A 23099-nucleotide genomic window follows, 5' to 3' on the forward strand; every position below is an offset into this window, starting at 1 on the left:
GCTTCAGGGGACACTATGAGACCTCTAAGTGCACCCACTCGCAAATGCATCGAATGCAGATACCATATCTTGAGTCTAGTTCACAACCTGTCTACGGCTTCTTCCGGTACACGGGACTTCTAAAGCCTTCAGCGGAAAAAGATCTGAATGTGAGTTTTGAGTTCACAACCTGTCTACGGCTTCTTCCGGTACACGGGACTTCTAAAGCCTTCAGCGGAAAAAGATCTGAATGTGAGTTTTGACGTAAATGTCTCACTGCTGCGTAGGCATTCCACAAGCAAGTGCCGCATCGGCTTCACTGTGGTGTGCATGGCGACGAATTGACTGCTTCGTAGCATCTTTTGGACAAAGCATGCAGATGCAGGTTTAATGCCAAACCAATCAAGGGCAATGCAACAAGAAAGAAAAAGTTCCCTTTCGGAGCGCCGCAGAAAGCTCTGTTGTCCTGTCTATGGAGAAGTATTCGTCGCCTGAAGAGACATGGCAAAATGATATCCTCCAGGGGGGTCACTGACACAACAGACTAGCTTGACTGCACACTGGCCTGCTGCATCCTCTGTCGGGCGTGTGATATTTTGTGTTGCAACCTACTGCCCCTCACACCCCGCCAATGTGATTTACACTGTACGCTCATGAATTATGAAGACAGTGGAATCTCACCTTTCTGATCTGAAGTGCCTTCTTTCATCATTCGAGTCTTTAGTTTGTAATCGGGTAGGTATCCCACGAAGGTACTGATGTTCATGGCTACCTTCCTCACTTTGGCGTGCACCACCATTGCCTTTGCTACGTCGACAACTGTTTCTCGCGTGATTTTGTAGCTTTCAAGTTGACTCCGCAGCGTCCCACGTGTTCTCGTATGAGCGAATGCGCCTATGTAATATTTCACAAAGACCATCAGCGTACAGAGTCGAAATTCACAGCTGTGTCTGTGTGTCGCGAAAACTCACACGTCTCACTGCCTAGCCAAGGAACTGTAAGGCAATCCAATACATTTGTCATGTGTAGGAACGGCAGATATTCATTTGTTAATCTGTCCCGGAAAAAGTAGGTTCCTTTGGTTGCTTGTGCAATGGACATGGAAGACAGATCTCAGGGTCAAGCATGAGTTGTTCGCATTCACACACCGATAGTGCCAGATCTTAGAAGGCCCTTCATTCGGCGGACAGAAAAACGAAAAGCGTGTGACACCTTGGTCGGCTGTGGTAGTGATCATCCTCTGCCGGCAATGTCGGCGAGCGACAGAGTTGATCGCTTTCGTTCTCACCTTGAGTACCCGCGATGATGGAGTCTCCAGGATATGCAAAGAACACATTGACATCTGGAACTGCACTGATTACATCACTTTGACGTGCCCCCCCGCCTTCTTCTTTCTTGAATTCCTGAGACAGATTAACGCATGAGGGCTCCAACACACAGTCTTTTCAACAAGCATCGGAAAATTTACCATGGTGCACCTCACGTTCTGAAATCCGTGCCGGCGGAGGCCTCACATTGTCGGCTCCGTCAATATCCGAGTTAATTGTCTTTTGTTCGGCTTCTTTTACCCTATCGCTAATCGTGCAATGTGGGTGGCCGTTGTGCTCACGGCTGTGGCAACAAGGGTCATCACAATCTCCTGCAGGGCTACTAAAGGCACCGTGCCCGTGTGACGTAGCAAAATGGCGGGTAGAAACAGCGGCAGTTGGCTTCTATTAATTCATCTGCATTGCAGTGGTATCGTCAATCCAAACTTGACTTTCTGATGGCAGAGCGGTGGGCAGGGCACGCCCTGATTACAATTTCTATGAGCGTCAATGGCCTAAACTTACGTAACTGCCGAACGCCCGCGTGACCGGGATACCGTCCCCTAACACCATCTCGCCATTAACCAAAGAGAATGTACCTCCCGCCGACTGCACTCGCGCTCTTTCGAATTTGGACTCGGCAGTGTGAGGATACGTCATGGGATAGATGCGTTTGCCAGACTTAATGAAAGCGCGCCCATGCCCTGCATGAACGTAACGGAGAACATCGAATTGTCACACCGTGTAATGCAACTCACTCGCCGTTTACGTTCAGGCATGTCAACGTGTTTTGCGGATCTATAGTACGGAAGCATGCGTGATTTATCCCTGTTTCGGTATAGTCAGAGACATCACGCAGAGACTACGGGCGGATCATTTTTGCTCTAACCTCTCTAGAAATCGAGAAAAGCCACATTTCTCGAAGAGCCGGAAAGTTCATTCTCCTCATACCCTCAAAGGGTTTCAATAAGCCTCCCTCTACTCGATCGTCGCGGGCAATCAAGGCACAAGCGAATTGGCAGCTCCATGTCAGTCGCTCGCACAGATCATCTGTATGGAGAACACTGCCTTACCCAGGCTAACAACGTGTATGAGATAGATGCCCCTCTGCGCTTCAGGGTCGCGCTTGAAATTTACTTTTACCGATGACAGCAATGGACCTCCTTCAGCCTCTGCCACCGTGATAAACTCTAGCGCGCCCTGCGGGATTATTTGCCTCCCGGCTGCCTCGACCACACCTGGGTTTTTTTGATATTCAATAAAAAGTAATAGAGCTTCAGGCGAACACAAGCAATACAACAGACATGAAAACGGGGAGATATCACGTATCCGGATTGGGATCAATTCAAGAGTTGAACCACTTCCCGATCCCTCCCATGTAGAGCAGGCTGGCACAGAGGAGCGCATGAGCCTTAGCACTTGCCTCGCAAATTCGCAGTTGTCAGGGAAATTGAATCGCCTCACGCGCAGCGGCACAGAAAATCCTCCGTACCAAGGACCTACACCTGAGGACTGACCTGACGATCCGCCGGACACATCTGCAGCTCTCAAGTCTCTATCCATTCTCGCGAATTGCGTCGAAATCTCATCTGCATTGACGTCTCTGATATCGTCTGATCATTTCAACGCCAGTACATAGAAACATCACATCCACTGCACGAAGTCCTGTGTCTGACGGACTCTCCCGGCCGCTTTCTCAACGTGATTCAGAAAGTATCAAAAGTTGGTTAGCGCTGCGATGGGGAGGGTGCACCCCCAACCCTAACAAACCTTCAACTCACTCAGATAGGTCGCCAAATGCTCCGCGAGCCACTTAGCAACATCGCTTCCTTGGTATCCGTCGAACAAAGCATGGAAACGAGTTTGTGGTCGCCCACGAAGCATTCCTTCGACAACCAACATCTGACAAAGAGCACGTACCAATGCATGACAAAGACAACCTCACTAGTGAGATTTCTAGCTCTGGTATTCCTTGTGAAGACGTCCAGTCGACTGGAAAACACTACAATGGCTAATGATCCGAGAATGGTGCCCTTGCTAAACTTGCATGTCCTCCTCACGTATCTATCGCAAACTGCCCTGGCCGTATTTGCTGAGTACTCAAGGACACTTGTCAGCATCTGCACGCCAGCTTATTCACCCACATCTTCGCTGTGGGGGCTCCCTTCGGTCGGTCTTTTGTTGCGGGAAGTGGCGCCTGCACATATTGCGCGCCCTTCCTCGATGCAAAGATGACGAATGAATTCTCCGCTTGTGTCCACGGCCATGAACTCATTCATCTGGGGATTATCAGATGGTGGGATGAAAACGGGACTGGTATCTGCATATTTCGCCTTTTTTACACCGAAAAGGCCCTGAAAGAAACACAGTAGCCTTGTTTCGAAGCGTTGAAAGAAATCACGGATCACCCGCATAGAGACGATCGTAGCCTCGTCCTCGCTTCCGGCCTGTCACAAGAAAAGTTCCCTCATGGCACACTGCCTGGTAGCAAAGCGACGTTTAAAATGAGAGAAAGGAGAAACCGCGTGTGCACAGCAGAACAGTCACCCTGCCATCCGCTTCCGATGTAATTTGCGTAAATTATTGCTTACTTCTGTACTCCCCTATAGACACAACGCAAACAAAAGTTCGGAACCATCGCAAATTATGCTAGTCGTAAGCTCGGGTAAACGAACTACACACAGAATTCCTCCCTCTGCTGCCTCGTTCGGTTTGCGTGATATTTCTGGCACAGCCACTAGCAGTTCGAATTCTGATCTAGAAACGGTGATGTAAAGCGTAGCAGCAAACGTGAGCCGAGCGGTAGGGGAAGCCAGCGGAGCTCGTCGAACAGCTGATAAGCGCTCGTTACACTCACTGTTCTTGCACTCTTCGAAGAGAAGCGGACAGAGACGGAAGTAACACAGCAGCACTTGAGCGGAACATTCGGATTTTAGAACGCCGGACACCCCAGGACCAGCGATTGGTGAACAACACTGAGTTTGTCCTAACCAGGAACTGATCGGACCGTGAGTTTATGTTCGCGGGCGCGATCACGGAAGCATCGACTGTTCTGCCCTGCGATTGTGTAAACATGTGTTACGTGGAGACTGGCTGGCTTCAACAAACATAGAGTATATTGACAACGGCATTGCGGCGTTGCTCAAGAAGCAGTGGAATATTTCTGTAGCTAGAAACGCTGCGATTCTTCATCCGCTGAGTTGCCCTCGAGTCTAACGATGCAGGATCCGCCACAAACTCCAGGACTGTGGAGACATCGTGATGCCCTGCTGCTGTGCGTCCGACGAAAGCAAGGTATAGGGAGGGCATCACGTCGTCGATACATATGCCACTATCTCCTATATCTTACTCTCTGATACAATTGACAGCAGATTGGCACGCAACGGCAAACCGATAGATAGCGGCGTTGCCTTGACGGGGTGACTGTACACTAGAAGAGAGGTTGAAATGCCCCCCAAAAGATGGAAACTCCGATCGGTTGTCGCCAATCTGACCTTCTTTCTCTCCTGTGGAGTGACACAGACAAAAACAAACAAGCAAGTGAGACATGTACGTAAGACGACAGGTTAGCCGTTTTCAAGCAACTCGGCTCAGAGAACGCCTCTCATGCTTGCCTACATAGGAAACACACGCCGCCACCGCTTCCCTGTGAAAATGAACTTACCAGCAACGTCCTGGCTTCAGAAAGAAGCAATGAGAAGACCAGAAGAAAGGCTGACGCCAAAACCGTTACGGGAGCCATGCTACCGGAAGCTGTTACACTGACAAATCACTAGTTCACGAAGGGGAGATGTATTGGCTGGTTCCCAACAACGCAGGCACTCACGAAAAAATCCAGAGAATGTAACATAACAGAGAGTGCTCATGTGCTCTCGGTTGCGTTCATACGCAATCAAAATCGCAACGGATGTGGCTAGCCAAAGAGTATCTTGCACACCAAAACAGAAACAGTGCATTGTCTTCGCTCTCCGCTGGCATCTTTGGCTGGTCTTTGTTGTGTCAGTTTGCGTCCGGAGCCCATTAATTGTATTTTACTGCAAGTAAACACAAACAAACTTGCTTCAAAGCGGAGACAAACTAATCATGCCTACGCCTGCCAGGTTGGTGGCCAGCGGAGACACGCGACACGCAGGAGATCTTGCCGACGCCAACTGATAACGTGGCAAAGCGACGCAGACACTGATGTACGCAGATATTTCAGCCGCAGTCAAGGGAGACACGTGATCAAAAAACTTTGCAGAGCAGTGCAGGCGAACACCTGGTCACAAAAGTGGTATGGACGCAACCTTCAAAATGCACATATTCACGTGCTTCTTCCTTGTTGTACGCGGCCATCCACACCTTATGAAGACACGAGGAAGACAACAGGGAGACATCCCGCTAGCCGTCAGCTCCGTGCGTCGGGTGAAGGCATTCGATTTGCTCGGCAGGCGGGGGAAAATGTTCCCCCAAACATTCGCTCTTGTCTCCATGGTATCGGAGTCTCATTGAGGTTAAACACCAGTGGGCCAACATCGAAGGGCAGACTGCTGATAGCGTTCTGCTGCGGTTATTGGAGGAAACCCGCTGTACTTGCCAAGACGCACCACCGGCAACAACTCACTTTCAACAGTCGGACTCTGTATGAAGTTCTAAACATCTGTGCTAGCATATTCCATCCTTGCCTGTGGCTTCACATATCCTGAAAGAAACATTTTTAATAGCTGTACCAAGAGCAAACAAATCCGCCAGTGAACCTCATCATACACCTCAGTCAGTCCAACGCTGCAGCCAGCGTGCCAAAGGATTCTCACAACTAGAACAACGAGAGAAATACTCTTCCCACAAGTGGACTGCAGCCGTCTAGCCGAACACTCAGTTCTTACAACCAGGGGGGCCTTGTACGCTTTTGAAAATTTCCTTCGTTATCGACTGCTGTCATTCAGCGGGCCACATCACGAGCTCAACGTGTTTTCCTTAGAAGCATAAATACGGCCGTACCGGTGTTTGTGTAGTACGGAAAAAGGAACGAAGGCCGTCAAAAATGCCCATTTTTAGACAGCGTCGTATTCACAAATGTGTCCGGGTTAGCGTGGTGTATTAGGACGCAACACATTCTGAATGGTTGTTTCCTTAGCAGAATCATGTACCACCCCTTCGACTCCGAAATCTGCTGATGACATTTGTGTTTCTGGTCCCACATTAAGCCACAAGGATCAATCAGAAAGCAGAAACAGCAGACCTCCGTACGTACAGGCAAGGTTCGATATTTCTGCTATGTGTTTCCACGTGACGGCTTGGCTGCAGCACCGAATGTCGGCGTAGGTTCTACTGCCATTCACCGAATCTGCGTATGTTTCTGGAACGACAAGAATTGCATGAGATACAGAGACGGTCTCTGGATAACACAAGGGGAGTGCCGCTGTGGACTCTGACTGGCTACCCGGGCTCCTCTTATTAGAGACGAAGAGGAAAGAATTGCAAGCTGTCGTGTAAACAGGGACTGACCCATGAGGTAAGTACTGTTGTCGGGAATCCTGCCGCCCCAAGGGAACGAGCGTGCTTCACGAACTATCTGAAAGGTATTTCGGACGAGTCGTCTTTGGTCCACACGAGATTGGGCGTTGTTTGTCTTGTCGAATTAATATTTGAAAGCAGATGCGCCCATTTGCTGCTGCAATTTCCTTGCGGTAGCTGCACGTCAAGGCGATTCACATCGTAACGTGGCCCTCATCAGACACGGGTCTGCAATGTCTTAATTCTGTTGTCCGAGGTTACTACGGTCCCTTTCTCTTGTTGGGGCGGGAAGGCTTCCCGACGGCGCAAATTGGAAGCAACTCGATCTGTCTAAAATAACGACGACAGCGCAGTACGCGCATTTCTGATGGTTCTGCCCGTGGAATTGTGCGACTTGGTTTTTACAAACGGCTGTCTATGCTTACCACATGCCCGGCCACGCCGAACCCGCAGCTTGAGAAGGAGAGAACCGGGCGCAACCATCAGTACGCGTGCTGGAAGTGTATACCATTAGGCTAGAGACGGTGGCAGCCGCACGAAAAGGGCATCTGCGCGTTTTGGCAAACTCTGCGGCCTAAAGACAAGCAGCCCGGCATTCGAGGTGTATTGGCACGGCTTCGGGGGGCGGCGGGCCGCTCGCAGCGCGTAGCTGTTGCCTGCGTTGTGTAACGACTTACCTATAGCTCTCAACAGCGTTCACGGTGGATCACGCTGCTCACGAAAAATTTCGTCTTTTTGTCTTCCTTGTTTCTGCACGACTTCTTCCAAAGAAGTACAGAGCATCACGATTCACAGTCTCTGTCTGATGTACCCCACCGTCCGCAACCGCGTGGTGGCGGCTGTTTAAGACTCTCACCGGGCCAGCCATTGCCGCTTGCTGGTCGCGCGCGTGTCCTCACAGATTTTCACGTGCTTGTGCTTTTTCGTTGGCGTGGTGAACATTGTTCGTTCGACGGAATGCATCTCGTCAGAAAACGAAAGCATTCGTTGTGCATTTAGCTTCCGTATCTGCTGTCTTTCCTATTCTGTGAATCAATTCCAAAGTTCTCTGCGGCCGCCGTTCCCGCCCTTCCCGCGATTCTAGAGATTCTCCGGCAGGACATCGTCTTTACTAGCAACTTTCGCGGTCCTATCTATGTATCCGCGGCTTCTCTATCGTTTTCCCTCCAGGTTTTATCTCTGCTTTGCCTTCTCTCGGTTGGAAGAGATAGTTTGTTTTTCGATATCTCTCCCTCATCCGAGGGTCAAGAAGCGTGCCCGTTTATCAGATAGCCCTGCCTGCTTTGTCGCGGGCAGCTAAATCCATCCAGGGACACTTGGGAGTTCGGACGTTGAACGATCCTTTTTTTTCATCTGCACGACGGACCTGAAGAAAAGAAGACAACCCATAGCATTTAGAGCCCCCCCCCCCCGTCCATGTGGTGCTGGATTCTTTGCTGCTGATTTCCAAGTTGTCTCTTCGAAGCCCAAAATGTCCCGTCAGGGTAGCCTGGCGGATCAGGAGAAGAAACGGTTGTCCTCAATGGAGGCTTACTGGAATGGGTCTGCGGGTGCTCCATTGCAGCTGCAACGGGGCGATGCGTTCGGCTATATTCCTAGCCGCCGAATCGTAGCTCACATAAACGGTCTTCCTGGCAATAGTGCATCCTCGCCTGGAACCTTTGTTGCAGCCCAACAAGAAACAGAGCAGAGAGCGCCATCCTGGCCCAATCCCTCTTCAACGAAGACTGCGTCCCGTGCAGACTCGCACCCCGAAATGGCTGAATCATCTCCATCGGAGACACAGAATTCGGCGGGTCAATCGCCGGGGCCACAGAGTCAGCTTGGCCACCCGCCCCAGCTAAACTCTGGCACCAGTGCAGTCAGCCAAGACCATACAAACGTGCCTTTTGCCTCGACGCCGACATTTCCAGGAAACTCACGCTCTGCTTCCACTGTCTCGGACCATTTCCAAGCGACGTCCAGTTTTGAGGGATCGCGAATTCCTTCCTTGTCCGGACACAGCATCGCGTCTCGCGTAGAACAACCGGCGGCTCCAGGGAAACAGAGACAGCAGCATCTGGGTCGTTCCCCGTCAGGCTTTAACACGGAGGATTCCAAGAAAAATTCGGAGCACAACGGTTTCCCTGATCGCCGGGCGAGTGGAACCGGGGATTTCGGTAGCCCTGGAGACGAGTCTGCAGCGTGGATGAACACATCGGGGAAGGCCAAGCGCGCGTCGGCAGATTGTGGACTTGAGTCAAACCTGGACTCGCAGGGAACTCTCCAAACAGATGGTTCCTCTCAGCATGTGCGTCCAGAAGTGAGTGGACGAGGTTCCCGCAAGGTAAGGAAATCACGTTTCGCACAACGTTTTGGTTGCGAGGCCTCGCCGCGTATTGCTTACTCCTGTCCTATCGTACCCGCCGCAATAGATATGACGGTGCCTGTTTGGTCAACGCTCTCTCTTGTGATCAACAGGAGCCTTGCCGCATTTTTGGTACGGCAGCGAATCTGACCGACTCCTCAGTAGCCCTCTGGCGCTCTAGTTTTTAAAGGAAAAACACGTTTCAGCCTGGATGCTGTTCCACAGTCCGAAGCCTTCGATGTTTCCTGCTCGCTCGTATACGTGCATGCCCTGAACTTGGCAGCCAGAAAAACGCTGCTGGGTGTTCTGTCTAGAGACTCAGCTTGTCCTGTGGAACGATGGTGGCAGGCTACTTGCGGAAGGAGTCGGTAAGGGAAGGAAGGGTACCGGAAACCGTTGTGAGGTGAACTGTTTCCACTACCAGGGAATGCGTATGTGTTTGCGTTCGCAGCCTACGTGCTTCGACTTGCTGTACAACGACGCCCTCGTGAGGCGAGCTCGAAAGCAAAGAGAGGAGGAGGCTCTCCGGTCCAAGTACGGCTCAGAATCCCGAAGGCGGCGAAAAAAACTCAGCTTCCTCGCACCAAATACAATGTAGCGATCGGTTGCGGCATAGAGGGAATTCCCCGTAAACGGCCAGCGCCCATGCGTCAAGTGATCAACTCTGATCTGCCGACTCGCGGCATCTGATTACTTTGAAAATTCAGGAGCAACGGCAACTGCTCCGCCCGCCTTTTTCGCAGAGTAGACGACGGAACCACATGCGTAGTCCAGCGTCGGAGAAAGGGCTTTAGGGCGTCGCTTGCACAGGACCAGTCCATTTTCTCTCCTGTCCAGACACATGATTTTTTCATCTCTGTTCTTCTGTGTCGGTGACAGACCTCGAAGCGGACAAAAGCAGACTCCCCAACAGTGGGAACAGCGATGGAGCCTGGTATGTTGGTTTCTCTGCACGGACGCTCCACCCCCGTTTCGGCAAGGCGTGTGGCAATACACCTGCCTTCTTGCCCACGCGTGTTGCCACGACGTAGATCCCCCCTCGTTGTTTGCGCGCACGTGCGCTTGTGTACTGGCTCCTTGCTCCCGTTCCTTCCCTTTTGAGTGTGCACCTTCTCGTTTTACAAAGGAGGGATTTCTTCCGTTTCCAACTGCGGTTCGCGTCGTAGACTGCTTGTTTTCGGAACACCTGTGCGGTCTCTCTTTTTCTCAGATGGTGAAGAGGCATCAAGAAAAAATCCAGACAAACGAGAACCTGAAGCGGAAGCTGGACATCAGGTGCGTTTTGAAGGACCACCACGTTTCCTAGCGTCGACCTGGTTCTTCGGTGGGCTGGGCAGCAGAGAGAACTATTGAAATTTCACTGGAGGGCGGGAAAAGCGTCGTTTTGCGCGAGGCGCTGACGCCTGGAATGCGTTATGGAACAAAAACTGGTTTTCAGGCACCCTTGTGTCGCTTCTTTCGTCTTATTTTTCTGTTCGACAGCAAGCTCGAGGACGAAAGACGAGAATGTACTTTCAAGCCGGTTACATGGAGCTCCCGGAAACCCCTCGCGCAACAGAAAGCTTGCCTCATCAAGATGAAACAACTCGCCGACAAACAAAGAGGTGAGGCAGAAATTCTGGTGCGTTTCGTGCCCCGGCGGCGACTGTGCAGATGTACGGACCCAAAGATTAGGTTCCTATACAGCGAACATGTTGCGCGACTCACTCGTGTATGGCTTAGGGTGTATGGTGCCAGAGTGCACGTAAGTACATACTCTTTTCAGTACTGCCTATATGCGCTTGGATCTGGATTTCTCTCTCCGTGGATTAGCGTTGTTTTCTTCACTTTTTAACCGTATTCCTGATATTGCCAAGTGATGCGAATAACGTAGAGAGGTAGAAGAGAAGAGAGAGGACTCCTGCCATCCCCAAGCGGCGAAGAGATAATTTACAGCCCCCACTCAGTCATGTCTTTCACGGGTCGTGGCCTCTTTTGTCAAACTCTGCTGTTTCTTGTGTTACCCTGCGTTGCTGTCTGTCGGCAGATCTGAAAAACGCCGTGTATGTGCTCCAGCAAGAAGAGCGAGAAATCGACGATCATATTGCGGTGAGCGAACACTTCTGTTCTTTTGGCACCGTCGTTTTGGTCCCGAATAGGTCTTCTGTCGTGTTTTTCCTCGATGACCCTCTGGACTCCCTGTGTCTCCCTCGCCTCCCTCGTTCCCCGGCTACCTCTTGTTTTTGCGTTCCATTGTTGTGGCTGCCATGAATTGTCTTGTTTCCCTTACAGAAGGAGCTTCAGGCAGACATTGCAGCTGCATATGAATCAGAAAACAATGAGGAGGTTCACAAGGTTTTGGACTTTTACCGCCATCTGCGAGCGGAGGAGACGTCTCGTTTACGGTCCCTGAAACTCGACCTCGTGTCTCAGGTCTCCAGGTACAAACTCGAGCACTTGCCGTTAAGCACTCTTCTACAAAGTGGACTGATTTGAAGGCCTGTCTTTGGAGATACCAGATTGTATAGGTCACTCCTGTAGTGACACGCGAGAATTCTCGCATGTTTCTGGGTCTATATAGGTGCGCGTACGCGAACGGGGAAGTGGAGTTTCAGGTATACTCGTGTTCCCGATATTTATGGATACGTCGCTGTTGGAGACCAGCTTGCGCTGACCTCTAGACAATGATCCACGTGTGCAAACGAACCCATGGGAGTGAAGGAGTTCACGTCTGTAGGGATCCGTACGCCTATTCGCTCATGCACACAAAGGATGCCTTTTCGAGAAGGGATTGTGAGCGTTTGTTTCCCTGAAACAGGACATCGCTTCAGTGCCCTTCGGTTCCTTTTTTTGTTCAGGCTGGAGCAGCAGTACAAGCGAACAGCCGCAACAGTCAACTTTGTTGAGGCGGACATCGCAGCGACTGTTGGGTTCGACTTGAAACTGGCAGATCAGCTGCATGAGGAAGTCAGGTAAACTCCAGGGCTCGCTTGCAAGCAGTGGCTTGGCCACCTGCATGTGGCGGCGTTTGTCCGGCGCGTGTCTCAACGGCATTTCGTTGAGGCGAGAGAACCATAAATCCGTCAAGTTACCTCATTCGTGTGTTCTCTTGTCTCTGTGAGCACCTGCCTGTATATATACACGTCGATCGAAATGCCGGCGCAGGGAGCAGAAATCTAGCGTGCGTTGGATTTCGTTCGCCTTCCCCCTTTTCCACGACTCTCTGATCCCGTACACCGGCTTGGCTTTCTTGTTGGTCTTTCGTGGTGTCTACCTGCAGGGAAGATATTGACGCGGCCAATTCGCTTCGGCTGGGAGCCCGCTTCCGCATGATTCTCGAGGCAGTCACCACGGGTCAGCCGCTGTTTCCTCAGAACGAGAAGGGCGTATCTCTTCCCTTCGATGCCGCCGACTCCGGCTACGACCGTCGCCAGCCTAGCAGCGCTGAACTCGCGAGATCCCTGTCGCGTCATCGTTACACGATCCGCGGAGACCACTTTTCCAGGCTTCAGCGCCAGCCGTCCCGGCCGACCTCTCTGGGCGCAAACGGCACGCCTCGCTTCTCCAGTCGCTCGTCTGCAGACGAAGAGCAGGAAGAAAGCCAACGGGGCGTGCTCTCCAACCACGCGCGGACGCCTGGATCGCGCTGGCCAGCTAACGGCGGCCGTCGCTCGACCTTTGGAGGCGACTATCTGCCTCATCGCTTCGTGGGCCCCACGCAGCAGAGCCTGCCTGCGCAGATGAGCCCGAGATTCCAGAGCTTCCAGGGGAACAGCCCCGCGCTCCGAGGCGTCTCAGGTGCGAATCCCAGCGCGGAACTGCGGAACAGCAGCCTCCCCGGCGCCTTCGTGGAAGCTGCGTCCAATGCGGCGGGGGACGTACACACGAACACCAGTCTTGGGTTGCATCACTGCGGATCGCCTCGCGGCGCGCTGGCGCCAATCAACCAGGCGGTCGGTCAGCTTCCCGCGTACACCGGGGCCCGGTCCTCGATGAAGGGTTTTCAGATGCCTGAAGGTTTTGGCGCCGGACTGGACAACGAAAGCGCGCTTGGCAGTTCGTCCGAAGGCGCCTCGCCTCGCGTGCTGACTTCGTGGCAGAAGGAAAAGGCGAAAAACGAACTCCGCCACCAGCTCGCTGCCCAGCACCGCGACCGTCAGAGGAGCTCACTCTCCACTTCACAGAATGGAAGCACCGATGCCGCACCGTTGGGCAGTGCCTTCTTCGACAAGGAAGAGCACGGGCGAATCGCTTCCGCCGGAGGCGCGACCCCGCGAAAGGTTCCGCAGCCCCCGCCCGCCGTCGGCCCGATGCGCAACACGTTCTCTGCTTTGCCTGGGTACCTCCCCTCGCAAAACCCGGTGGCGATGCAGCAGGCGCAGATGTCCCTGCCGATAGGGTCTACCCCTGCGGCCGTCGCGAGTCGGCAGTCGCAGCCGCTTGGCAACATGTCGCCTTCCCGATTCTCGAGCATGTGGCACGGCCAGCTGAATGAGTCGCAGGTCTCCGGAGCAGACGGCGTGACTCAGTCCGTGCCGGTGAACGGCGCTCCGAACTCTTTGCAGAACAGTGCAAGCGTGAACGCGATGAATGCCGTCGGAGCGAGGTATTTGAAGCCCATGGGGTTCGTGAACGGAGGGCACACCGGCAATAGGGGCGCGAACGCGGGAGGCGCAGTGATGGTCAATCGATCTGTGCAGCCTTTTCCACAGACCTTTGAGCGGGCCGCGGGCGGAGCGCAGCTGCAGCCTCCGACGATGGGAAGTGGAGCCTGTTATCCTCCAATGCCAACCAAGCCAATGGCGGGGACACCAGGATATCCGCTGTGGGCATCTCAAACTTCCGGCTCGGATCCCTCCAACAGCTACGTGTACCCGACGCTGGCAGAGATGCCCACGCCTACGCGGAGCTCGATGGGGCCCCAGGACAAGTCGGCGCCGATGAGCACCGAGCCAAACTACCCGATGTCTTTCCAAGGCATACCGGCCTCGCCGCAGGCGAACGGAGCGTTCGGGCCGCCTCCCAGCAATGTCCCGTACCAAGTGCCTTCCACGGGAACGCAATTCCCTCAAAAAGGCTTTCCCGTACACAGCGGACCGTTCCCTTCCCAGCCAGGCATGCAGCAGCCGCACCCGGGCCAGCAGACCCCCGCCGGAGCTCCCGCCCCAAATCTGCCTCGCCTTGCAGGAGGCGCTGTCCTCAAAATGGGAAGTAATGGGCACACACCTTTCGCGGATTTCGCTGCCACAGCCAAACAACTCCAAATGCGAGGCATGTCTGGCGTGCAGTGCTAAGAAAGCTCGTACACCTTTGCAAGGTCTGTATCCGAGCGTCCATACCCCCGTGTTGCAACGAGGGAGAGTGATAGCGAGGAACGGAAGACTGTTCCCAACACAAACCACCCCGGCACGCGAGCGCCGTCCGTGGCTGTCCGGCCGCTGCGCCGTCGCACAGGAGTGAGAGGCGTGTCATACAACCGGCAAAACTCCACTCGGCGACATCGAACGCGCCCAAGGAAACAAGGGCATCGCGAACCTCTCTGATATGAGAGGGCCGGGAAAAACAATTTCGATTTTTCCGCGGAGGTGTCTGGAATCAACACGCCTTTCGTCAGACGCGCGGGAGGTGCCTACCTAGCGACGAGTTTGGCTAGGTGATTTTCTACGGTGTACGCTCAGTCCCAACTGAGTTTCGCGCCTGCCGACCTACTGTCAGATTCCAAGGAGCTAGGCGGCGCCAAATATATACACGTCTGTATACACATGTGTAACTTTTTACACAGGCAAAGGTATACATATATACATCTCCCGACCGTTTAGAAAAATTTGGGACCGAAGTCATGCTGGATCGTGCACCACGGTGCTAAACCTACACATGTATGGATGTATGTCTTCACTGTTTTCCTTCGTACCGTGTCCACGGGTTTGTAAATGGGTAACTTCGTGTATGCTCGTGTGTGCGTAGACGGGAATTCCTGCCGTCGTACTTGTCCTTTTGAATGGCAAACACTTGAATCAGCTAAAGTCCCTGTCGTAGTGCTGCGATGTTGGGACGCTCGTCCGTTTTGTGCCTCAAAAAAACTTGGTTGTCCGTATCTCATAACTGGAGTATGTGAAGGGGAACGGGGAAGCAGGAGGCAGAGAGATTCGAGAAACTCACCAGAGAGCAGATGCAAGGGAGACTATCTCGGCAACCGTTTGATGCGTTCGTGTCCTTTCCTCGATGCCATTCTATGATGCTCGCGTGTTTGAGTCTCGCCTATTCCTTTCCCCTCTTCTCCCCGAACGACATTTATTCTGCCTTGACCGCCTTTCTCGGTGGACTTACGACTCTGGGTCGCGCGACTCGAGAGGTGACATGGCGACATTTCGATTTTTCCCCCCCTCTCTCCCTTGCTTTTTCTCGGCCGGATGTCCTCCCGCCGCAGCTGACTAGCCACAGCGCAAGCTAGGCGGGGCCGGGCGACAGGCAAGCGCTCGACCTGCTGTCTCGGCACAAGAGCGACGCAGCAGGAAGCAGAAAAAACGCCGAGTTTCCTCCGCTCGCGTATCCATGTGGCGTGTGTGTGTGTGCGCGCCCGTCTCAAGTCTAAAGGGTTTGCAACGGCAAGATGGCGAAAAACCAAGAAACTGTAGGGACAGTCGCCGTGAAAAGCCGTGTCTCCGGTGCGCAAATCCTTTTACCCGATTGCACGTTTCTGTTGACTCTTTCCAAAGTTCTTTCGGTGGCGGCTCGTGTGCGGTCGTTCCCTGGTGTCGAGTCTGAGAGGCCCTCGAACGTGACTCAGACACGATTAAGTTTTCTTTTGAAGACCACCACTGAGGCACAATCGAGCGCGTGCGCTTAGACTTCTCGTCTACGAATCTACCAACCACAAGCCTCGAACTCCCCTCTGCGCGTCACGGCATCTGCGCGCCCGCGCCAAAGAGTGGCAAGGGAAACCATGTTCGTCAGGTCTATCCACACACAGACGCCACACCGATACATTAAAAACGCATGCCTAAATGCCTGCCAAGTCAGCAAAAGACGAATTCCCCGGTAACCGGAAGCGGACCGTTGACGAAAAACTGGAAATCTGCGCGAGCTCCAAATCCCCGGGAAAAACCGTTTAGGGCTGATGTCTACTCCGCGTTTTCCACATTGTTCGGGAGACCCGCACACTCTTGCCAAGCTTCCAGAGTGTCTTGCGCCGCGGGAATGATGTCAGTCTGCATCCAGCCGTCGCCGGGCGGAGGCGCCTTGGCGGGCAGCATCGCGAGGAGAACGAGGCCGTTTTCCTTCGCCAGTTCCGCGGGATGCTCGCCTGTTCCCACAAACATCGACCGGCTGCCTGCCGCCGAGTCCGAGCTGAAGCTCTGCGATGCAACTGGACTGTCCAGAGTTCCCGTTCCATTCAGAACTCGGGAAACCTCGGCGGCGGAGCGAATTTCGTAGCGGCGCGAGACTTGAACGCCGAACTTGAGAAACAGGTTCCAAACGCGGTGCTGGAGAAACAAGAGACGAAAACACACACACACACTGGAGTCACCTCGCCAGGGGCGTTTCAGATTGTCACAGAGGCATTGAAAAAATGAACCTGAACGGCTTCTGCAAACGCAGGAAAGACACGAAGAGCTCGCAATCCCTTTCGGATTCTCCAGAGACACGCACCTGACGTACATCCTAACCGCATGCACGACCCTTGCGGAGACATAAGCAGAAACACACACACGCACTGATTTAAGGGTCGATGCACCCGCCTCTTTGTAAATTTGCATCGCTAAATATACATATATATATATATATATATTAGGGGCGTCTTCATATATCATCTCTACATATGCGCCTTCGCACTTGTGAGTTAGTAAGAGAAGTCCACCTATGCGGTCTTTTGGTGGGTGCGCAGCGCGGCGCGTGGTGGCAGACATATCTACGTCGTAACGATTTTTGATGTGTGCTTGGAAACCAAAAGTCTGTGGGCCAGATGCCTCACGCGAGTTCTGAGCCTTGAGCCCTCCTGAAAAAGGAAACGGAGAATTGCTCTCCCAGCGGATGCGCGGCCTCACGTACCTTACACGCCGCGTACAGCACGCAGTCTCGTCGATTGTCCGAGTCGATGCAGAAGAAGATGAACACTGAAAGGGTAACAATGGTGGACCACAGAAAACCTAGAGGAACTTAAAGAACTCAGGGTTCAGGTTTCACGATGCGACCAATCGTGAAACTCCACAGGTACAAAGGAGCCCCGAACGCATCTGCTGGATGGAGACGGGAAGAAGAGTGCAACCGGAAGTGTGTCACTGAGAAACAGAGTGGCAACGAAGAGAATGGAGAAAGCACGCGTCGACCTGCCGACAAAAAGCGAAGTGTGTACACGCAGTTTGCTGCTGTCAAAGGACAACAGAGAAAGGAGTCCCCACGGGAAAAGAAAATTGAAACTGACCGTCCTTGTCTTCGTAGCGAAGGAGGAAGTAGCGCGGGCGCCCGTCGGTCACGTGCTGCTGAAGTAACGCTGAAAAACGAACAGATTTCGCTTAAAAATGAGCAGTTCCAAAAACTCTGTCTGCCCTCTGAGTGCCCACGAAGGCACTACAAAAAAAGCAGGCTTTCCGTGGAGTGGAAGCCCGGGAAACTGTCCTTTTGCCTACTCGAGAAACATGGGTGGCCAGGCACCTGATTAGTCACTGAATGAACGCTTTTCACTCCAGGTGTGTATGGATGTAATACCGATACACTTTAGGCCACATCGTATCGCCACCATTTATCGATGCATACGCATCTTGGGATATACACCTCTACACATATATACACGCATATATAAATAGATGTGAATACAGCTGCATGCGTACACAGGAAATCCACGGACACTGGATGTTCCCTTCAGCGCGTGCAGCATATACACGTGGGAAGATGCCGCAAAATATACCCTCAACCTTTCTCAGCGAAGACAAGGTAGTTTTGTCTTGGAAGGTTTTGCCTAGAAACACGGGCTTCCGTCGTCTCTGGAAAAAAGAGACTACCCAGGGTGCGTGTCGGCGCGTCTCGGTTTTCCTTCCTTTCCGCCCACCTCCTGCCTCCTGGCGCCTCCCAGTGGTCTACCCACGGTCCCGTTTCCTGCCCTACCTGGCCATCTCGGTAGTCCTCGAGAACAAAACTGGCTGCTCCAAATCTTACCCGGAGTATCATGGATGCAGGGTAGGGCGAAAAGCGTGGAATCTTCGTCGTCAATGAACTGAAACACGAACAGAAAAGCGGTGGTGCGTGACGGTAACGTTGTTTGGAAAAGACCACGCCGACAGAAACACCTACGTTCGTCTAAATGCTTCCATCCGTCTCTACACGAGCATGTGTATATATCGAAGAGAGAGAGAAAGGCGAGAAGACAGAAAGAGGCAAAGCGGCCCCTGGAGAGGTCCGTCAAGGCAGAAAGGATGCATACGAGCACGTCGGTAGACAAGAGGACACATGACAAGTTCGACAAGCTGGCTAGGTGACAGGTAGAGCTGCCGCGCGAAAAACGAGGAGACTGGAGAGCAGAGAACAGACAAAAGTGAATTGAATCCATGTGAACGCCACGCGTCCGTGTTCATCGTCTGGACCAATACAACTGTGGTCCGTACGAAGGCCTGACGTACGATTTCAAGACAGGCGACTTCGCCCTTTCGGAACTCCTCGAGGCGCTCCTGAAAATCCACACAGAGAGATAGGAAATAGACAGATGGCCGGAACCCAAGCGAGAAAACGGGGCATAAACAGCTTGGTAAACAGAAACAGACAAACACGTAGAGGCACACAAATATCTGTATATATATCAGAATTTAGACAACTACTGATGTCTGTACATGAGAGTAAGCAGAGGTAGTGCGTTGAACAGGTAGCCGGCTGCTTAACTGGAACAAAGAGAGGTAGACGGATATCCACAAGGCAGACACATAGAAGCGTCTGTAGGGAAACCTAGGTATGCTCCGGGGAAGACACACTGACGGGAGATGCGGCAATGCAAACAAGACAGCGTGAGCGCTGCTATGGAACACCTCTCATCTGTTTGCGTTGTCTTGGAAGTGGAGATGAGAAGTAATGTCCGGTCCAAACACTCCGCGATTCGAGAGAAAAGAAATTCTCAGGCTGCCTTCTCAAGCTTACACTGAACGACTCATCGACTTCCAGAGGGATATCTGGCGGCACAGCTGTGAGTATGCACAAGCAACGCAGAAGGCGGAGAATGGATGTGTTGCTTTGGCAGGTCTGACAGGGCGCACGCTTGAGAGAGGCCGAGAGAAAGAAGACAGAACCGAGGCGAATGGAGCGCAGATGAAGAAGTCCTCAGTGGCGCTGAACCCCAAAACGGAAAGAACCATAAGGTCGTCTTCAGGCATAGCTGCACAGAGAGAGGCCAGCAGAGAGGAACGGAGCGCACCACGAGCGGGAAAGAAAAGGCAGAAATACAGCAAATGAGGAACTCCACGAAGCCCAGAAGGACAGAGAGAAGGGTTCTTGCTGCCAGAGACACCGCAGCAGAGAACCGCAGGGTGAAGAGGCAACGCCTCAGCGACAGAGAGCGAAAGAGACACAAAAGCGGCCGGAGCTGAAGAAAGGAAGAAGACAAGTCGAGGAAAATGTTTGAATCTCGAAACTTACGCGATCCTTCTGGATCAGTCTCAAGGGTGGACAAACGAGGCACTCGGATCTGCAGAAACAGAGTCGTCAAGAAATGAGAGGCTCAAGGCGAAAAATCAAAGTTACGAACCCAGGAAGAAAACGAGATGGAGACACCGGTGAAGAACAAGAAACAAAATGAGGATGGCAGCACAAGACCAACGCACGCTTTCCTCGGCGCAACAGTGCCAGCGAAGACGCTTTCCCTGCGACATCCTCCCTTCCTAGAAACTGAGCGGCGCCTCCAATTTTCTCTTTTAAGCCTACGTGATCTTCCGCGAGAAATGCGTCTTCGACGCGCGACCGCCGCACGTGCACGCGGCAGACCTGACGCTGAGCTCGCCGAAAGGCTTCCAGGTCCAGCAGCGCCTGACGAGAAGAGGAGGAAACGGGCCAAGTACAAAGTAAGAGTAAACAGCGGCCAGAAGCGCGCACCACGTGCAAGACAAAGCAAGGGAAACATACACCTGACATGGCAAGAAAAACACGAGAGAGAAGGACACAGAAACGAAGCAGCTACTAGCGAGACGACCACAGAGGCAGAACAGCGCACGGAGAGGCGCGTCGCGGCATCACATGGCCGTTCCTCGACAAGAAGCCGCTGGGCATGTTTTGAAATTGTAGAGGTGTATCCCTGTTTGCATGAGAAACCGACGGGTTTCACGGAGTGCAGAAGACAAGGGAAAAAAAGAGGGCGGGAGCGAGAAATATACCAGAAGGAAAGACGCAAGGGCGAGAGGAAGAGTGGACGAAAAGACAACAGAACTGTTCTCCGTGTGCTTGCACATTTCTCTGTCACGCCGTGACCGGTCACGAGGAAGCTAACGAGGGAAGTTCCAACAAGGTTGCGGCAGAAGCACAGAACCGCCGCGGCAAAGCAGTGGAAAAGGAAGACGCCGGAAAATCCTATGTGCACGGAAATCTAAGAGAATCACAACGAATCCACCGGCAAGAAGAGGTACGTTTCCAACGTGTTACCGGTTTGCCCGCGTAGTACTCTTTCACCGGACGCGAGAAACGAAGAGAACTGCGGAGAGACCACGCGGCAAAGTCGACAAAGGTTCTTCGGCACGGGGAGCAAACCGCGGCAGGCGTCCACGAGATGACTGCCCTGGGACAATCGTGAGAAAAGCGAAGCAGAAACATGCCTCATAAATACCAAAGGATACGCACGCATACACCCCACGCACACACACACGGACATATATATATATATATATATATATATATATGAATAAATTTGTAAATGTAAGCAGTGACACAGTTGAGAAAGGCACATTCTCTGTGTTCTTGCAGGACACGCTTCATCATCTCAGCCAGAAGAAACACAAAGACATCGTTCGCTTGCTGGACTGCGTGCGTGTCTGTCTATGGGGGAAATTGGGATGTGCCTGCAAGACCGTGCATGCGACTTGCTATCGAGACGGGCCTGGAGAGATGCGCACCTACAGGTGTGAACACAGTGAAGACAGAAACATATAGACATGCAGATAGACGAACAGGCACAGATAGCATCACCTTTACGTATGGGCACGTTCGGATTCAAGAAATATGAAAAAGAAGAGACCACGATACACAGATATATACGAGTATTTGCAGAGAGACGCAAATGGCGAATAGACACATGCAGGTGTATGGATTAACAGATGTGTCTCCACTTGTCTCGCAGTCCTCACTCCCTGCAGCTGAATCTTTCTCATCATATAAAAGGATGGGACTAAATCTCCGCAGAGGACCACTGCAGCGAGAGAACAGCCAAACGAATTCGCTCTTTGTCGGCGTGGAAGAGAAGCTCTTCTTCTAGTCTCCCCTCGGCGAAATCCCTTGTGGGGGCTTACCATTCAGGGGAATTCGATTCGACGTCGAGCCGAAGAAGAAAAATACGCGGAGAGTCCGGACAGGCGAGCTTTCCGAGGCGTTCAAATCGCGCATGTAGCGAACCTCCCTCAAACGGAAACGCTTCGACAAGAGAAAGCGAACCTAGCAACGAAAACAGCGAGGGAAAAGAGACCGCGTAAAAATAGGCGTCACAGGTTTTCAGTCGCGACACTCGGCGCCACCGTCTCTTCGCCAGAGCAAGAAGGCGTGAGAAAAGGGCGTGCGCGAATATCTGGAGAAAGAGCAATTGAGAGAAAGTGTTTTCAGGGTGTACACCCTGAGCACGAGCATAAACATGCACATCTTGGAAACAAACCGAACGGAGAGGAAGAGTCGGTCTCGACCTTTCATTTACCCTCTGAGAATCAAACGAAGGCGGCACTCGGAGGGACGATCTCCCGAGAGCCTATATGCTGTATCTGAATGTAACCGAAAATCAGCCGACGGTAAGAATACGAAAAGCCGCGCAAGACTTCTGCGCCAAAGTGCACGTTCTTGGTCGGCGAGTGGAGAGCCGCCGTCGACCTTGGTGGGTTCCTTGAAGGAAGAAGAATCGCAAAAGGGACGGAGCAAAAGAGAAGGAGCAAAAGACGGAAGCGAAACGAAAGAGGAGGGACCGGTTCCAGGCTGCGAGAAGACAGCGAAGAAAAGGAGATGGGTGAGAAAAGCCCACACGAAGGAAAGAAGGCACGAGTCGTGCGGAGAACGGCCATCGCCGGCAAAGTGTCCCTTACATGTTTTTTCATTGAAGGAAATTGCGACAAGCTCGTCGAGACAGGCGCTTGAGGCCAGCGTCGCGAGTTTCTCTTCTAGCGCCTCCTCCAGAACCACTCGAGGCGGTCTTTTCGTTGTGGAGCTTTGTCCTTGATCGGCCCGGTCTTCGTCGTCCTCTTCCCCGTGAGAACAGAAAATTGTATCTTTCACTTGCTCTTTTCGCTTCGGAAAGAAGTCTCCAGGACGCGCCGGCGTGGCTTCCCCGCCGTCAGCAGGCGCCGCGTGGTGTGAAGAACCGGACGAAGAGAAAGAAGAGGAACTGCCGCTCTGTGTGGAAGCTTTTGAAGCCTGGGAGGAGGGCGCAGGGCCAAAGCTCACCGGCTCCGCGAAAGAAACAGCGGGCGGATGGGGCCTCACCCTCTGTCGAGTTGTCCCCTCACTGGCAGGCGGCCCTGCGTCCAGAGACGCCCCCTTTGCCAGGGAAGGCGACTCGGGCTCCTGGTCCGACGGCGAAGGCATTCGGACACTCTCGAGGAAAAAGAGAAACGGGCAAAGGGGAAGGAAACAGGAAAAGAAAAGACGGATGGGCGAATATGTCTCTCTCTCTCTATATATATATATATATATGTCTGTAAGTGTATCTACACACGCATACGCATATGCATACACTTAGGCCCCGCAAGGAAGAAGCGGAGGGGAAGGAGCACGCGGTCAGACGCGCGGTTTTCCGTGCGGTCAGAAAGGCACTTTGGTTTCGCACTGGG

At 52.8% G+C, this 23099-nt stretch overlaps 3 protein-coding genes across 3 annotated transcripts; 1 reads left to right on the top strand and 2 right to left on the bottom strand.

The window, feature by feature from the left end:
• Positions 1-381: 381 nt before the first annotated feature.
• NCLIV_023710 (uncharacterized protein) lies at positions 382-3565 on the bottom strand (the record flags this gene model as incomplete). The annotated part of the gene is made up of 7 exons (XM_003882566.1): positions 382-470; positions 661-873; positions 1268-1382; positions 1812-1967; positions 2424-2899; positions 3068-3188; positions 3431-3565. 7 exons carry the CDS (start codon positions 3563-3565, stop codon positions 382-384), a joined length of 1305 nt encoding a protein of 434 aa, XP_003882615.1.
• A 4688-nt stretch (positions 3566-8253) lies between these two features.
• On the top strand, positions 8254-14402 carry NCLIV_023730 (conserved hypothetical protein; the record flags this gene model as incomplete). The annotated part of the gene is made up of 8 exons (XM_003882567.1): positions 8254-9108; positions 9581-9616; positions 10340-10404; positions 10612-10733; positions 11156-11217; positions 11401-11549; positions 11967-12080; positions 12389-14402. The coding sequence occupies 8 exons, from the start codon at positions 8254-8256 to the stop codon at positions 14400-14402; spliced, it is 3417 nt and encodes a 1138-aa protein (XP_003882616.1).
• A 1827-nt stretch (positions 14403-16229) lies between these two features.
• Positions 16230-22854, bottom strand: NCLIV_023740 (conserved hypothetical protein; the record flags this gene model as incomplete). The annotated part of the gene is made up of 11 exons (XM_003882568.1): positions 16230-16592; positions 17158-17222; positions 17531-17599; positions 18262-18319; positions 18723-18770; positions 19231-19274; positions 19726-19774; positions 20011-20112; positions 20722-20854; positions 21582-21723; positions 22356-22854. 11 exons carry the CDS (start codon positions 22852-22854, stop codon positions 16230-16232), a joined length of 1572 nt encoding a protein of 523 aa, XP_003882617.1.
• Between the last annotated feature and the right edge of the window lie 245 nt (positions 22855-23099).

Source organism: Neospora caninum, chromosome VIIa, assembly GCF_000208865.1.
Source record: "Neospora caninum Liverpool complete genome, chromosome VIIa".
In the NCBI taxonomy this organism is placed as follows: domain Eukaryota; phylum Apicomplexa; class Conoidasida; order Eucoccidiorida; family Sarcocystidae; genus Neospora; species Neospora caninum.